General features: G+C 32.8%; 1 protein-coding gene across 1 annotated transcript in view; it reads left to right on the top strand.

The window, feature by feature from the left end:
* LOC134250536 (uncharacterized) overlaps nucleotides 1–17,344 on the top strand; it is a 37,727-nt gene extending 20,383 nt beyond the window's left edge. The window contains exons 4-5 of the mRNA XM_062732898.1: nucleotides 502–1,722; nucleotides 14,183–17,344. Of these exons, the coding sequence (XP_062588882.1) occupies nucleotides 502–1,722; nucleotides 14,183–14,863 (1,902 nt within the window). The 3' untranslated portion in view covers nucleotides 14,864–17,344. The remainder of the gene's footprint in view (nucleotides 1–501; nucleotides 1,723–14,182) is intronic.
* The last annotated feature ends 268 nt before the right edge of the window (nucleotides 17,345–17,612 follow it).

Here is a 17,612-nt window from a genome sequence, read left to right as displayed (position 1 = left end):
CAACATATTTTGAGAATGCACAATTACAGCTTTACTTCAGAAATACAAAAGAACCAAAATTTAATGGACAGTAAATTGTATCACATATTATATACTGTAAATGTATTAAATTTAGAAGTACGATATATGGTGGAAATTGGATTTTGAACATGTTAGCGAGGATTTGATTTGGCGCATATCATAATGCTTTTCTTATATGTGCGAGGCGTATAGCGTTGTTCTTTAATTAGCGGAGATTGCTTTCCGCCAAAAGTTCTTAAAAGAATACACAGCCAAATGTAACACGTTTACAGTATTTTGTATTACATTCTAAGTTTCATATAAATTGTAATTCAACAATGGATACCATTTCTACAGTGAAGTTGAAGTCAGTTTGAACTGTGCACCACATTTAATACTGAAATACCTGTTACTGCACATTTTCAAACATCGACACATAGTTAAGTGGTTTAGTTTACAAAGGAAATTAATATTTCATACCTGCTTTATTTACTTCTTCAGGAAATAGAGAGGTTCTTTGGGGAGTTCTGGAATGCTGTTCCAGACGAGGACAGAGATTGGTTAAGTGAGTCTCTGAATGATCGGGAATATGCAGTGGGTCTAAAGGAACTTAATGATAACACTAAAGCAATGCTAGAGTCAATGAAAAACTCCATAGTGGAATTATTTACGGATGAGAATACTACAAAAATTGAATTGCCTTCTTCATGGGCTCTAATGGAGCAGTTATTGTATGAAGGAGGCTGGAAGGTTTTGTCTCTGAGTGAAATCTCGAAGCTCAACTCATCTCTTCCTCATGAATACCAAATCAAAAATAATGAAGAAATGACCAAATTTTTAAAATGTTTCCATGATAATGGTCTTCTTTTGAATTTCGGAGAAGCAGAATTGAGGGAACATGTTATACTAGATATTCAGTGGCTTGCTAATGCTTTCAGCAAGGTAATTGCTGATGAAAACCATATCAATAAAGATTGTAAAAGGAAATTAATTAAAGAGTGGAAATCCTTCAACAAAACGGGGGAACTTAAAGATAAACTGATAAATGCACTGTGGAAAGATGAACCCTCTTTCTCTCAACATAAAAATAAAATTATGCCATACATGGAGAAACTTCAAATGCTGGTACCTTTGAATGTACTTGAGGCTGTATCAGAAGGTGGCATGTCATGGTATGTCCCATGTATGAACAAAAAGCAGTTTAAAGCTGACTTGTTTCATAATAAATGGGAATGCTCATCCATTTTGTGCTATCGATTTACTTCTTTTGCCATGTTTGTGTTCTACAGACTGGTAGCATACTGCATAAGTCTTCTAAAATGGACTGTTGCAAAAGATGAAGACAATGAAGGAAGTCTATGTCTTTATCAAACAGCAGCAGTGTTTGATCACAATGAACACACTGTTGTTGTTGGCATATGCAATGATGATATTCAGTTGCAAGTGCTTAGAATCAAAGACTTGCCTGTAGACAAAGAAGTATCAAATGAAATTGGAGATTCCGTTGAAAAAGCAATAAAAAAAATGACTGAAACATTTATTGACACAAAAACATTCCACAGAGGATACAAATGTCAGAGGATTATTTGTAATGAGAAAGATCGTTCTTTCACACTTGCAAGTGAGCTCTCCAAAATTAAGGCTGAGAAAACGCAGTGCAAGTGTCAACTTCAGGAGAAACATATGATAGATGTACAGACGACATTGAGTTTTTGGGAAAAGGTAAATATTGTTTTTTAACTATCCCTAAATTTAATAATAGCTATGTAAAATCACCTTTTTTGTCCATCATCTTTTTCGTACAACGTTGTCTGAATAAAAGCTTAGTAATTGTGAAGTATATCTCAAAGATATTATATTATTGGTTTTTATACCCCCGCAAACGAAGTTTAGGGGGGTATATTGGAATCACCATGTCCGTCTGTCTGTCCGTCTTTCCGTCTGTCTGTATACAAGATTTTGTCCGGACCGTTTCTCAGAAACTGTTGGAAAGATTTGTCTGAAAATTTATACACTTATTTTTCACCATATGAAGTTGTGCACCTGGGATTTTCATCATGATTGGATGATTTTTCTGCATTTTACAGGTGTTTTTTCTTTTTAGGGTCTTCCGTCTTCAGCGGAAGACCCTTCTATTATTCTTCGGTTTCTTTTTTACCTTTATTATTATTATTAGGGTCTTCCGTCTTCAGCGGAAGACCCTTCTATTATTCTATTGTTTCTTTTTCACTTTTCTTATTATTAGGGTCTTCCGTCTTCAGCGGAAGACCCTTCTATTATTCTTATGTTTCTTTTTCAATTTTATTATTATTCTTTTTCTCTGCACAAATTTTGTGCAGAAGATTTCTCAGAGATGGCTCGATGGATTTGCTTCAAATTTTCAGGGTTGATGCAGGATCATCTGAAGTTTATATCATTTTTTTTATTTTTTGAAAATCACCTCCGGTCTAGAGTTATCGCCCTTTTATTAAAATTCAGCGGACCTTCTTGTCCGTCATTGATCTCAGAAACGACTTGAGCTAGAGCGCTGAAATTTTCAGTGAGGATAGAGGACATGTCCCCATGTTACTGTGAGTTTGGATAGTTTCCGGAAGTACCTAGTATGAAAGCTCGGTAGAGGTCAAAATTTAGGACACGAATCAGGAGTGATTTTTGGAGACATTTTGCATCCTATCTTTTAAATTATAAATATTTTGTAAGAAAATACTGAACAATATTTGTGCAGAATGATAAAATCTTTCATATGATTTGATTAAAAAAGTGCTGACTCATCACATTAAGGGCAAAAAGGGGCCAAAAGTCTTTAATCGATAACTCTTTAACAATCAATATTTTGTTATACATTACTGAAGCAAAGATGTTTATCTAAACGATATACAGCTATATATTTTGCTTTTCATGTCGTATGGTACATAATTAGGGGCCACAAGGGGCCAGAACGCTAAATCTTTGACGCTTTATATCTCGAAAGTGAGAAATATTTTGATAAGTGGTATTGAACAAAAGATGTTCAAAATAATGTTCTAAACAATATGCAACCTTTCATTTTTCGCTAAACGTCCCCATAAGGGAGTTGAAGGGTAGGCCCCTAAATATTTCTTTTTTGAATAACTCAAAAACGAACAAGAATCTCTGTATAGTTGTTGAACAAAAAGTGTTCAAAATTTTAAGACCTTTAAAATGACATCAAGAAAAAGGGACTGGGCACTCAAATTAGGGGCCAAGAGGGGCCAAAAGTCATCATTGGATTACTCTTTATGAGTAAATAATTTGTAATACATTACTGAAGCAAAGATGTTTATCTCAAGCATCTACAACTATATATTATGATTTTAATGCCGTATATTACATAATAAGGGGCCACAAGGGGCCAGAACGCTAAATCTTTGACGCTTTAAATCTCGAAAGTGAGAAATATGTTGATAAGTATCTTGAACAAAAGATGTTCAAAATCATGTTCTAAACAATATGCAACCTTTCATTTATCGCTAAACGTCCCCATTAGGGAGTTGAAGGGTTGGCCCCTAAATATTTCTTTTGCAAATAACTCACAAACGAAAAGGAATCTCTGAATAGGTGTTGAACAAAAAGTGTTCAAAATCCTAAGAGCTTTAAGATGAAATCCAGAAAAAGGGGCTGGACACTCAAATTAGGGGCCAAGAGGGGCCAAAAGTCATCATTGGATTACTCTTTATGAGTAAATAATTTTTAATACATTACTGAAGCAAAGATGTTTATCTCAAGCATTTACAACTATATATTATGATTTAAATGCCGTATATTACATAATAAGGGGCCACAAGGGGCCAGAACGCTAAATCTTTGACGCTTTAAATCTCGAAAGTGAGAAATATTTTGATAAGTGGTATTGAACAAAAGATGTTCAAAATAATGTTCTCACCAATATGCAACCTTTCATTTTTCGCTAAACGTCCCCGTTAGGGAGTTGAAGGGTTGGCCCCTAAATATTTCTTTTGCAAATAACTCAAAAACGAACAAGAATCTCTGTATAGTTGTTGAACAAAAAGTGTTCAAAATCCTAAGAGCTTTAAAATGACATCAAGAAAAAGGGGCTGAGCGCTCAAATTAGGGGCCAAGAGGGGCCAAAAGCCTTCATTGGATTACTCTTTATGAGTAAATAATTTGTAATACATAACTGAAGCAAAGATGTTTATCTCATGCATCTACAACTATATATTATGATTTTCATGTCGTATAGTACATAATTAGGGGCCACAAGGGGCCAGAACGCTAAATCTTTGACGCTTTATATCTCGAAAGTGAGAAATATTTTGATAAGTAATATTGAACAAAAGATGTTCAAAATAATGTTCTGGACAATATGCAACCTTATTTTTCTCGCTAAACGTCCCCATTAGGGAGTTGAAGGGTTGGCCCCTAAATATTTCTTTTGCAAATAACTCACAAACAAACAAGAATCTCTGTATAGTTGTTGAACAAAAAGTGTTCAAAATCCTAAGAGCTTTAAAATGACATCAAGAAAAAGGGGCTGGGCACTCAAATTAGGGGCCAAGAGGGGCCAAAAGTCTTCATTGGATTACTCTTTATGAGTAAATAATTTGTAATACATTACTGAAGCAAAGATGTTTATCTCAAGCATCTACAACTATATATTATGATTTTCATGTCGTATAGTACATAATTAGGGACCACAAGGGGCCAGAACGCTAAATCTTTGACGCTTTAAATCTCGAAACTGAGAAATATGTTGATAAGTATCTTGAACAAAAGATGTTCAAAATAATGTTCTAAACAATATGCAACCTTATTTTTTTTCGCTAAACGTCCCCATTAGGGAGTTGAAGGGTTGGCCCCTAAATATTTCTTTTGCAAATAACTCCAAAATGAAAAACAGTCTCTGAATAGTTGTTGAACAAAAAGTGTTCAAAATTTTAAGAGCTTTAAGATGACATCAAGAAAAAGGGGCTGGGCACTAAAAATTAGGGGCCAAGAGTGGTCGATTTTTTAATTTTGTAATGTTCAATGTCTTTTTACAGATTATGGAGGCAAAACGTTCTTCTTTGAAACCTTAATCATTATTAAGGAATGGAAATCTCAATCAAAGTCTTATCTCATCTCATCAATAATTGGACGGAAGACCCACTCGTTGCTCGCAACGAGATCTCATCTAGTTATTCTTCCTTTTTTTTTTCTTTACAAATTTTGTGCAGAAGATTTCTCAGAGATGTCTCGTCCGATTTGCTTCAAATTTTCATGGTTGATGTGTTGGCATCTGAAGTTAATTCCGGCAAATTATTTTAGGGATATTCACTTCCGGTCGGAAGTTATCGCCCTTTGATCGAAATTTAGAGGACATCCTTGTCTGTGCTAGAACTCAAAAGCGGTTCAAGCTAGAAAGGTGAAATTTTCAGTGATAATAGAGGACATGTTGCCATGTTGCACCTGGGTCATGATATTTTCCGGAAGTGCTTAGTATGGAAGCTCGGTAGGGGTCGAAATTTAGGACACGAATCATGACCGATTTTTTGAGACATTTTGCATCATATCTTTTAAAGTATAATTATTTTGTAAAGACATATTGAACAGAATATGTGCAGAAAGACAAGATCTTTAATATGATATCAAGAAAAAAGTGCTGACTCATCACATTAGGAACAAAAAGGGGCTAAAAGTCGTTTTTTGATAACTCTTTAACAGTCAATATTTTGTTATACATTACTGAAGCAAAAATATTTATCTTAACAATCTACAACTCTATATTATAATTTTAATGTCGTATATTACATAATTAGGGGCCAGAAGGGGCCAGAATGTTAAATCTTTGACGCTTTATATCTCGAAAGTGAGAAATATTTTGATAAGTAATATTGAACAAAAGATTTCAAAATCATGTTCTGAACAATATGCAACCTTTAACTTTTCGCTAAACGTCCCCATTAGGGAGTTGAAGGGATGGCCCCTAAATATTTCTTTTGCAAATAACTCAAAAACAAAAAGGAATCTCTGAATAGTTGTTGAACAAAAAGTGTTCAAAATCTTAAGAGCTTTGAGATAAAATCAAGAAAAAAGGGCTGGGCCCTCAAATTAGGGGCCAAAAGGGGCTAAAAGTCTTTAATCGATAACTCTTTAACAGTCAATATTTTGTTATACATTACTGAAGAAAAAATGTTTATCTCAACAATTTACAACTTTATATAATAATTTTAATGTCGTACATTACATAATTAGGGGCCACAAGGGGCCAGAATGCTAAATCTTTGACGTTTTATATCTCGAAAGTGAGAAATATTTTGATAAGTAATATTGAACAAAAGATGTTCAAAATCATGTTCTGAACAATATGCAACCTTTCATTTTTCGCTAAACGTCCCCATTAGGGAGTTGAAGGGATGGCCCCTAAATATTTCTTTTGCGAATAACTCAAAAACGAAAAGGAATCTCTGAATAGTTGTTGAACAAAAAGTGTTCAAAATCTTAAGAGCTTTGAGATAAAATTAAAAAAAAGGGCTGGGCCCTCAAATTAGGGGCCAAAAGGGGCTAAAAGTCTTTAATCGATAACTCTTTAACAGTCAATATTTTGTTATACATTACTGAAGAAAAAATGTTTATCTCAACAATTTACAACTTTATATAATGATTTTAATGTCGTACATTACATAATTAGGGGCCACAAGGGGCCAGAATGCTAAATCTTTGTTGCTTTATATCTCGAAAGTGAGAAATATTTTGATAAGTAATATTGAACAAAAGATGTTCAAAATCATGTTCTGAACAATATGCAACCTTTCATTTTTTGCTTAACGTCCCCATTAGGGAGTTGAAGGGATGGCCCCTAAATATTTCTTTTGCGAATAACTCAAAAAAAGAAAAAGAATCTCTGAATAGTTGTTGAACAAAAAGTGTTCAAAATCTTAAGAGCTTTGAGATAAAATCAAGAAAAAAGGGCTGGGCACTCAAATTAGGGGCCAAAAGGGGCTAAAAGTCTTTAATCGATAACTCTTTAACAGTCAATATTTTGTTATACATTACTGAAACAAAAATATTTATCTCAACAATCTTCAACTGTGTATTATAATTTTGATGTCGTAGATGACATAATTAGGGGCCACAAGGGGCCAGAACGCTAAATCTTTGACGCTTTAAATCTCGAAACTGAGAAATATTTTGATAAGTAATATTGAATAAAAGATGCTCAAAATTGTGTTCTGAACAATATGCAACCTTTCATTTTTTGCTAAACGTCCCCATTAGGGAGTTGAAGGGATGGCCCCTAAATGTTTCTTTTGCGAATAACTCAAAAACGCAAAAGAATCTCTGAATAGTTGTTGAACAAAAAGTGTTCAAAATCCTATGAGCTTCGAGATGAAATCAAGAAAAAGGGCTGGGCCCTCAAATTAGGGGCCAAAAGGGGCTAAAAGTCTTTAATCTATAACTCATAAACAGTCAATATTTTGTTATACATTACTGAAGGAAAAATGTTTATCTCAACAATCTTCATTTTTTATTATGATTTTAATGTCATATATTACATACTAAGGGGTCACAAGGGGCCAGAATTTCAAATCTTTGACGCTTTATATCTCGTACTGAAAAATATTTTGATAGGTAATAATCTAAAAGATGTTCAAAATCATGTTACGAACAATATGCAACCTTTCATTTTTCGCTAAATGTCATCATTAAGGAGCCGAATGGTTGGCCCTAAATTTTTCTTATGCAAATAACTCGAAAACGAATAGGAATATCTGAATAGTTATTGAACAAAAAGTGTTCATTATCCTGAGAGCTTTAAAATAAAGGCTGACCCCTAATATTAGGGGCCGTGAGGGGCCAAAAGTCGATTTTTGAAGTCATTATTGTTCAATGTCTTTTTACAGATTATGAAAAATCATTAAGTTAAATGAAAATCTCAATCAAAATCTTATCTCATCTCTTCAAGAATCGAACGGAAGACCCACTCGTTGCTCGCAACGAGATCGTATCTAGTTTTTATTCTTTTTTCTTCTTACAAAATTTGTGCAGAAGATTTCTCAGAGATGTCTCGTTCGATTTGCTTCAAATTTTCACAGTCGATGCGTTGTCATCTGAAATTAATTCCGGCAAATTATTTTTTGGAAATTCACTTCCGGTCGGGAGTTATCGCCCTTTGATCAAAATTTAGAGGACCTCGTTGTCTGTGATGGAACTCAAGAACGGCTCAAGCTAGAAAGCTGAAATTTTTAGTGATGATAGAGGACATGTTGCCACGTTGCAACATGGTCAGGATATTTTCCGGAAGTGCCTAGTATGGAAGCTCGGTAGGGGTCAAAATTTAGGACACGTTTTATGAGTGATTTTTTGAGACATTTTGTATCATATCTTTTAAAATATAAATATTTTGTTAAAACATACTGAACAACATTTGTGCAAAATATCAAGATCTTTCATATGATATCAAGAAAAATGTGCTGACTCATCAAATTAAGGGCTCAAAGGGGCCAACTGTTTTTATTCAATAACTTTTTAAAAGTCAATATTTTGTAATACATTACTGAAGCAAAGATGTTCATCTCAACCATCTACAACTATATATTATGATTTCCATGTCGTATGGTACATAATTAGGGGCCACAAGGGGCCAGAATGCTAAATCTTTGACGCTTTATATCTCGAAAGGGAGAAATATTTTGATAAGCATTATTGAACATAAATTGTTCAAAATAATGTTCTACACAATATGCAACATTTCATTTTTTGCTTAACGTCCCCATTAAGGAGTTGAAGGGTTGGCCCCTAAAAATTTCTTTTTCTAATATCTCAGAAACGAAAAAGAATTTCTGAACAATTGTTGAACACAAAATGTTTAAAATCTTAAGATCTTTAAGATGAGATCCCGAAAAAGGGGCTGGGCACTCGAATTAGGGGCCAAGAGGGGCCAAAAGTCTTCAATCGATAACTCTTTATTGGTTAATATTTTGTAATACATTACTGAAGCAAAGATGTTCATCTCAACCATCCACAACTATATATTATGATTTCCATGTCGTATGGTACATAATTAGGGGCCACAAGGGGCCAGAATGCTAAATCTTTGATGCTTTATATCTCAAAAGGGAGAAATATTTTGATAAGCAATATTGAACAAAAGTTGTTCAAAATAATGTTCTAAACAATATGCAACCTTTCATTTTTTGCTAAACGTTCCCCATTAAGGAGTTGAAGGGTTGGCCCCTAAATATTTCTTTTTCTAATATCTCAAAAACGAAAAAGAATTTCTGAACAATTGTTGAACACAAAATGTTCAAAATCTTAAGATCTTAAAGATGAGGTCCCGAAAAAGGGGCTGGGTACTCGAATTAGGGGCCAAGAGGGGCCAAAAGTCTTCAATCGATAACTCTTTATCGGTTAATATTTTGTAATACATTACTGAAGCAAAGATGTTCATCTCAACCATCTACAACTATATATTATGATTTCCATGTCGTATGGTACATAATTAGGGGCCACAAGGGTCCAGAATGCTAAATCTTTGATGCTTTATATCTCGAAAGGGAGAAATATTTTGATAAGCAATATTGAACAAAAGTTGTTTAAAATAATGTTCTAAACAGTATGCAACCTTTCATTTTTTGCTAAATGTCCCCATTAAGGAGTTGAAGGGTTGGCCCCTAAACATTTCTTTTTCTAATATCTCAAAAACGAAAAAGAATTTCTGAACAATTGTTGAACACAAAATGTTCAAAATTTTAAGATCTTTAAGATGAGATCCCGAAAAAGGGGCTGGGCACTCGAATTAGGGGCCAAGAGGGGCTAAAAGTCTTTAATCGATAACTCTTTATCGGTTAATATTTTGTAATACATTACTGAAGCAAAGATGTTCATCTCAACCATCTACAACTTTATATTATGATTTCTTATGTCGTATGGTACATAATTAGGGGCCACAAGGGGCCGGAATGCTAAATCTTTGATGCTTTATATCTCGAAAGGGAGAAATATTTTGATAAGCATTATTGAACATAAATTGTTCAAAATAATGTTCTACACAATATGCAACATTTCATTTTTTGCTAAACGTCCCCATTAAGGAGTTGAAGGGTTGGCCCCTAAAAATTTCTTTTTCTAATATCTAAAAAACGAAAAAGAATTTCTGAACAATTGTTGAACACAAAATGTTCAAAATCTTAAGATCTTTAAGATGAGATCCCGAAAAAGGGACTGGGCACTCGAATTAGGGGCCAAGAGGGGCCAAAAGTCTTCAATCGATAACTCTTTATTGGTTAATATTTTGTAATACATTACTGAAGCAAAGATGTTCATCTCAACCATCTACAACTATATATTATGATTTCCATGTCGTATGGTACATAATTAGGGGCCACAAAGGGCCAGAATGCTAAATCTTTGATGCTTTATATCTCGAAAGGGAGAAATATTTTGATAAGCAATATTGAACAAAAAATGTTCAAAATAATGTTCTGAAAAATATGCTACCTTTCATTTTTTGCTAAATTGCCCCATTAAGGAGTTGAAGGGTTGGCCCCTAAAAATTTCTTTTGGTAATAGCTCAAAAACGAAAAGGAATTTCTAAACAGTTGTTGAACACAAAATGATCAAAATCTTAAGGGCTTTAAGATGAGATTCTGAAAAAGGGGCTGGGCACTCAAATTAGGGCCCAAGAGGGTCCAAAAGTTTTCAATCGATAACTCTTCATCAGTTAATATTTTGTAATACATTACTGAAGCAAAGATGTTCATCTCAACCATCTACATCTAAATATTATTATTTTTATGTCGTTAGTTCAAATTTAGGGGCCACAAGGGGCTAGAAGGCTAAATATTTGGTGCTTTAAATCTCGAAATGGAGAAATATTTTGATAAGCAATATTGAACAAAAGATGTTCAAAATAATGTTCTGAAAAATATGCAACCTTTCATTTTTTGCTTAACGTCCCCATTAGGGTGTTGAAGGGTTGCCCTTAAATATTTCTTTTGCTAATACATGTATCTCAAAAACTAAAATTAATTTCTGAATAGTTGTTGAGCAAAAAATCTTCAAAATCTTAAGAGCTTTAAGATGATATGAATAAAGAGGACTGATTTCTAAAATTAGTGGCCGTTAGGGTCAAAAGGCCGATTTTTAAAAGTCTTTAATGTTCAATGTCTTTTACTGATTGTGGTAAATCATTATTTTAGAATGAAAATCGCAACCAAAATCTTATCTCATCTCATCAAGAATTGGACGGAAGACCCACTCGTTGCTTGCGACGAGATCTCATCTAGTTTATTTTGTGATTTTGTTTGGCTCATAACTAGAAAACTATTAGACTTACAATCATCAAACTTGGACAATTTATGCATCTTGGGAAGACGGTGTGTCCCAACCTATTTCAAGTTCACTGTGACCTTTAAGTGATTTTTTTTTAAAAACTAAGTCTTTAAAATTTAAAATTTCATAATCCTAAAAAATGTAAAAATATAGTTGTATCCTTATTTAAAAATGCTTAATTAAGTAAAAACTTAATATTTATCATACACTTTACAGCAAATTTTGTAACAAATGCTAATGATTTGAAAGGAATTCAGTTTGTCCAATGGACATAATTATCAAGCACTGGTCTAGGAGAATTTTTGATAGCAGAAATGTGCATGTCAAATTAGAGAGAAATTAATGAGTTCATTGTCGGGAGTTAACTGGTAAGAGCATCATGCAGTATTATCTTGATTCATCTCTTGGGAGTTGGGCAAAAAGAAATGGCCTTATAGTTGCTTGTGTTAATTAAGAGTTCTTGATGGCTGTAGTTCAGATAAAGATCTTTCAATTGGTGTAATGTAATTAAAACAAATTGATGTTTTAGTAAATATGATTAAAACTGAATTAGTATTGTATAATACAATTAAAATTAATTATACTTGTGTTCATTGAAAAAAATTACATTTCAATTTTTATCTATTTGCAACAAATTGCAGTCATGTCTCACTTAGAATTTTATAGTCTAAAGAATAATTAATTTTTGATTTTTTTTTATCAGACTGTAACATTTCCATTATTTCATAAAATATGCAATAAACAATTTAAAATTGCAGATGGATATTTGTTAAGCTCTAACGCAACCGGTTTAGAATTATATAATGTATTAATTGTTTTAATTAATCCCTACACTGTAAGTCTCTTAGAGATGTATGTACAATATTTTAAACATGATAAGAAATGGAAATTAGATCATTGAAATCTGTGTCAATCTGTTTATCAAGGTTACTTGATTTTCTTGCACCCTAACCAATTTATGATTATCGAACAATATTTGATGGGCGTATCATGCTGTGGCAGGGCACTTTATTAGACAATAGTGAACACCCCTTACTAGATCCATAAAATTTTTCTGAATTGGCACCAGGCTTGGGGTAATGCTAATTGTAATGGTAATGCATTGCAATGCATTACATGATCTCAAAGTAATGCTAGTAATGTGTAATGCCCAAAAATTTGCATTACATGTAATGGTAATGTAATGCATTACTTCATAAAATCCAGTGTAATGCTGGCATTACATAGCATTACACAGCATTATTTTGTAAGATAAGTACCTATTTTAAGAAATTGAAATGGACTTGGATGATGGAAATTATTGTTTAGGTTATTAATTTATTATTTTTTATTCTTTTTTTGGCAAATGATGCTATTAAAAAAATGTTAAGTTACCTATTTAGATAACATTTCTATATCTATTCAAATACACCTTTTATTCTGTTGAAATTACACCTACATTACAATTAAGTTTTCAAATTTATTTCAGATAAGAATTATATAAAAAAAGTTTAAAAGATTTTTTTAAACAAGATCACATATGAGATACACTAATTAATGTACACTTAAAACTGATAATTGGTTCCTATTGAATGTCATCAAAACACACTAGGACTCTGTTTTATGTAACAATTAATTAAAACAATGCATTGTTTGGAGAAGTGCTGCAAATTACCAGTCCTTTTCTCCTGACTGTGTTTATAAAAACGTTAATTGTGCTGATCGATTTACCTTGTACTGACAATGAAAAATTAATTGTACCAAAGAAAATAGAAGCCATGCAGGTTTTCCCTAGCTGCTTCACTGTGATTCACAGAACAAAATGTACACCCTGTCTACTTTTTCAAAGAGTTTGTCAATGCATTTTTTTTTCATAAGGTACTACATGTAATCAAAATAGCCTATATGCTTTATTATAAATTATAGATATTGAAGGCAGGGGTTAACAATGGTTAAAGTGCCCAAAAAGTTATATTACTTTATGACTTCAATAGTTACTTAAAAAATGGATATTGTACATGTACTATAAAACTAACAATTCATAACTTAAAGTTTTCGTTGATTGTTAGTTATTGACATTGTAATTATATACAAAAAAATCAAATTTGAGTTATCATTTATCATGTTTAGTTTTGAAGGGGGTGGATACATACTTATGATGAAAAAATATTGCAAAGTAATGTTAAAATTCTATTTTTAATACCCCCCAAAGTAATGGTAATGGTAATGCATTACTTTACTTAAGTAATGGTAATGTAATGCATTACTTTAAGAAAATAGTATAATGGTAATGGTAATTTAATGCCCAAATTGTTGAAGTAATGGTAATGGTTATGCATTACTTTCAATGTAATTCGCCCCAAGCCTGATTGGCACCTACTCTTAAAAACCCAGCGGGGGTATTTGTCCCTATTGGACAGTTCTAGTTTTTTTTCTTTTAATCATGAACATTACTTAGAACTTATAACATCCATTTCTCCCAAAATTGCACAATCTGTTGAAAATGTTAAATTTGTAAATTCTTCTAAGCTCACAAATAAAATCATTGCAGGATTAATTATAATTTTACTGAAAACAAATACTGTAAATTTATTATATTTAACACGTACAATATTTGGCGGAAATTGATTTCTGAACGAGTTTTTTAATTTGAATTACCGCATTTCTCATTCTTTTTATTTATGTATGTATGTGCAAGACATTTAGCATATTGTACTTGAATTAGCGGTTCCTTTCCGCCAAAAGCGCTAAAAAGAATACACAGCCAAATGTATTACGTGAACAGTATCATATTTTGGACAAACTCTAGATCTGATTTAACGTTAACAAAATATGTACACAATTTTGAAACTTCTGTTTGTATCTACTAAGTTAATTTATCCAATTTCACTAATAAGGGTTCATTCTATTTCAGGCAAAAATGAGCATTCCTAAAACTCCAGTGGCCTCTGGTGGACATGACCTTGAGGGACAATCGAGATTCGCAAAACTTGGAATGGCAACAAATGATGTGTTAAATCAGGCATATAGAGATATACTGGAGATGGAAGTGCCTCCATCCGATATTGAAAAGAAAGCTAAAGCATCACAAGTACACAAAAGATTGCGCACAGAGCAAGAACATCTCTTGATAGATGCTAAGCATTCAGGATATAAAAACTTTGACATTTCATTAACATACACGTTAATCCGAAACATTTGTTCAAAGATCCCTAAACCAACAAAAGGAAAATGGGGAGAAGAGCCTGCAGCAGGAGAGTTAACAGTGGGTGATGATATCGAAAGAATAAGGTCCATCCGAAACAGTTTGACTGCACATGTGAGCTCAGCCTCCACATCTCAGACAGAATTCACTAACACTTGGTCGATGATGTCGGATATCTGCCAAAGACTGGAAACCTTCACTGGAAAAAAGTACTTGGATAGCCTCAAAGACATTCATAAACTGGCTCTAAAAGAGGAAGGGGAAGATGCAATAAAGGCTATCATAGAAAAGTTTGCCAAAGATCAACACGAACAACATGAACTGTTGAAGACAGTCGTGTCAGATGTTCAAGAATTAAAGTCTCAAATGATGACATTAAAACGAAATTGAAGACTAAAGGCAGCCTTTTAGAAATACAATGTAATAATACATACTCGTAGAACGTTTGCAGGACTACTAAATAATGAATTCTGTAATACTTGGTTGAAGAAATCGAAAATTGGCAATGCACTCGCAAGTTTCATTGGTGAAAAACCTCTGGATAAGCTTTATATTATTATCATAAACTGAAAATGAGGATCTCAATATTTCATTTACATACAACTTGTTAAGAAACATTTGTTCAAAGATCCCTTAGCCAAGAAAAGACAGGTGGGGAAGAGAAGCAGGCAGCAGGAGAGAGATGATAGTGGGTGATGATATCGAGAGAGTTAATACGAAATAAGTTGACTGCATACATGAGTTCAGCCTCAACCTCTCAGACAGAATTCAATAACAAAGTGGTCAACAATGTTTGATATCTGCAAAAGATTGGAAACCTTCACTGGGAAAAGGATACGTGGTTAACCTTAAAAGCATTTTTAAACTCAATTTAAAAGATGAAAATGCTATTTCAGCTATTAAAGAAAAGTTAGTAAGGAACAACATGATATGTTGAAAAAAGTTATTTCAACTATGCAAAAATAAATGTCAGGTATGCAAGAAGTTACCAGACGTGAAGAATTTAAAGTAAAATTCATGCTGACAGACAGTGCTGCCCAAATCAATTTTTTATGAATCCAACATATGCAGAGTGACTTCAACTTTAAACAGTTGGAAACCAGCCTTAAGGGTGAAGCAATATAGCAATCATGATTTTTATCCATGATAAATCACAACTTTAGAAAGTGGTAGAGACCACGTGAGAGGAGATGGGCGAGCAGTACGTGCAATCATTTAAAATATACTCCCACTTAACAGCCTTCAGAATCGCACACTAAGGTATTTTTAGGAAACAACAGGATTTTCTTGCCTTCTGACTTTACATGACGAAGTTGGATGGCTCCAATTTCTAAAATTGATGCTTAAATTTGTTCTAGATGTGGAACTAACTGTTTGATAATGATGGACAAGGACTGACTTACCAAAAACATTCTTCTTTGATTTCAATAATCATAGAAAATGATGCTCAAAAAATTAAAAATATGTGAAAAGCTTGACGTTTTTTAACGTGCTTCTTATCCAGTTATTACTAGAAATGAAATACACTGAATGGAAGCTATGTGGATATACCCAGAACATGAAGAGAAAGATAACCAGAATGAAGAACAGAATTATTGCAGTTTAACTAAACATGAATTTGGCCTCCATTTTTCAGACAGAATTCAATTTCATCTGGTCAATGATGTTGGGTATCTGCCAAGATTAGAAACCTTCACTGGAAAAAAGTACCTGGATAACCTATATGATATGTTTGATAAGGATGAACAAGGATTGACTTACCAAAAAAGCAATCCACTGGGATTACAATAATCATAGAACATGGTGCTTAAAAAATTAGAAATATGTATGCAGCTAGACATTTTATGTGCTTCTTGTCCAACTATTACTAGATATTAAAGAAATTGAATGGAAGCTTTGCAAATATACCCAGAAAATATGGAAGTAGGCGTACCAAAGTAAAGAACAGATCTATTTAACAAATTTTAATATTTTTAATGAAAATATGAGTTCGGTGTCCAACTCGCGGACAAAATTCAATGGCAGTGGGCCGTGCGCATATATTACTTCTGAGTGTGCAGTTGCTATTTTTATGGAATATCGCCCGTAGTCAAGCAATGTTACTGTGCTACGTTGGAGATAATGGCTTCATTAATTGGATAATAGAGCTTTAAAAAATGTATAGCATTAAGGTATACCTTTACTCAGATGACTAAAAATTCCACTGATAAGAACGAAAAACCACCTATTGCACATTGTACACATATATTTCTTGTGTTAAAATTCAATTTCAAATAACTAGGTCAATGACGTCGTTTTAATGCTAGTTGCCCCTGAGTTTTTCTCAGGAAATACCTAAATTGTTCACACTACGACAACTTTTTTTCTTCACTCACAAAATATTACAAGCAACAAAACGTACTCTTTGAATAATAAAATATTATAGAAATTGTAACGCGTTGCTTCATATAAAGAAAGGATTTGAGTTTGGGCAAAAAAAAGATAATTATAACAGTTAGAATTTCCTCTGTCAAACTTATAACCCCCCCCCCCCCCATTTTAATCGAATATTTATCAAATCTGACTGATAAGAACTCTAGATTATTTAAAGCCTCATACATGTATAACCTTTGTTGCTGTTACTAACTCTCATAGTAATTGCATTATATGGGGTCACTGATCAAATTATTGAGATATGTTGCCTGGAATTTTTTGAATTTCTTTATTTAATAGCATTCTATTATTTCAAATAATTTATGACCTTTAAAAAATTTAAAATTTGCAAAATGATGTTTAAAAAAACTTGTAATCATTACATTTTGATTTATATTGCAAAAAATTAAAGATTATGATAAAAATGAAAATTTAAAAATTTAGTCCGAATTTCCTTTGCATCACCATACACCAATTTTTGTTCCTATATATTTTCTAAATAAAATATGAAATTTTAAAATTCAAATTGAGTTAAAACTTTGTAAATTATCCATTTAGAACAATTTTTGATTTAAGATATCATACTTTATAAAATTTCCTTTCTGATTTCTGAAACCTGAGTCAACGTCATCCTTAAATCAGAATCAACTAATTTAGATGAAAGTATAATATTATAGAACTTTTCAAATTCAAGACTGTTTAGAGACAATCAAATCAAGAGTCCAAG

This window comes from Saccostrea cucullata, unplaced genomic scaffold (assembly GCF_032062105.1).
Source record: "Saccostrea cucullata isolate Sc308-1 unplaced genomic scaffold, CSIRO_AGI_Scuc_v1 ctg4223, whole genome shotgun sequence".
Taxonomy (NCBI): domain Eukaryota; kingdom Metazoa; phylum Mollusca; class Bivalvia; order Ostreida; family Ostreidae; genus Saccostrea; species Saccostrea cuccullata.
The sequence above is the reverse complement of the archived record's forward strand: the minus strand, read 5'-3'. Positions and strand labels throughout refer to the sequence as shown.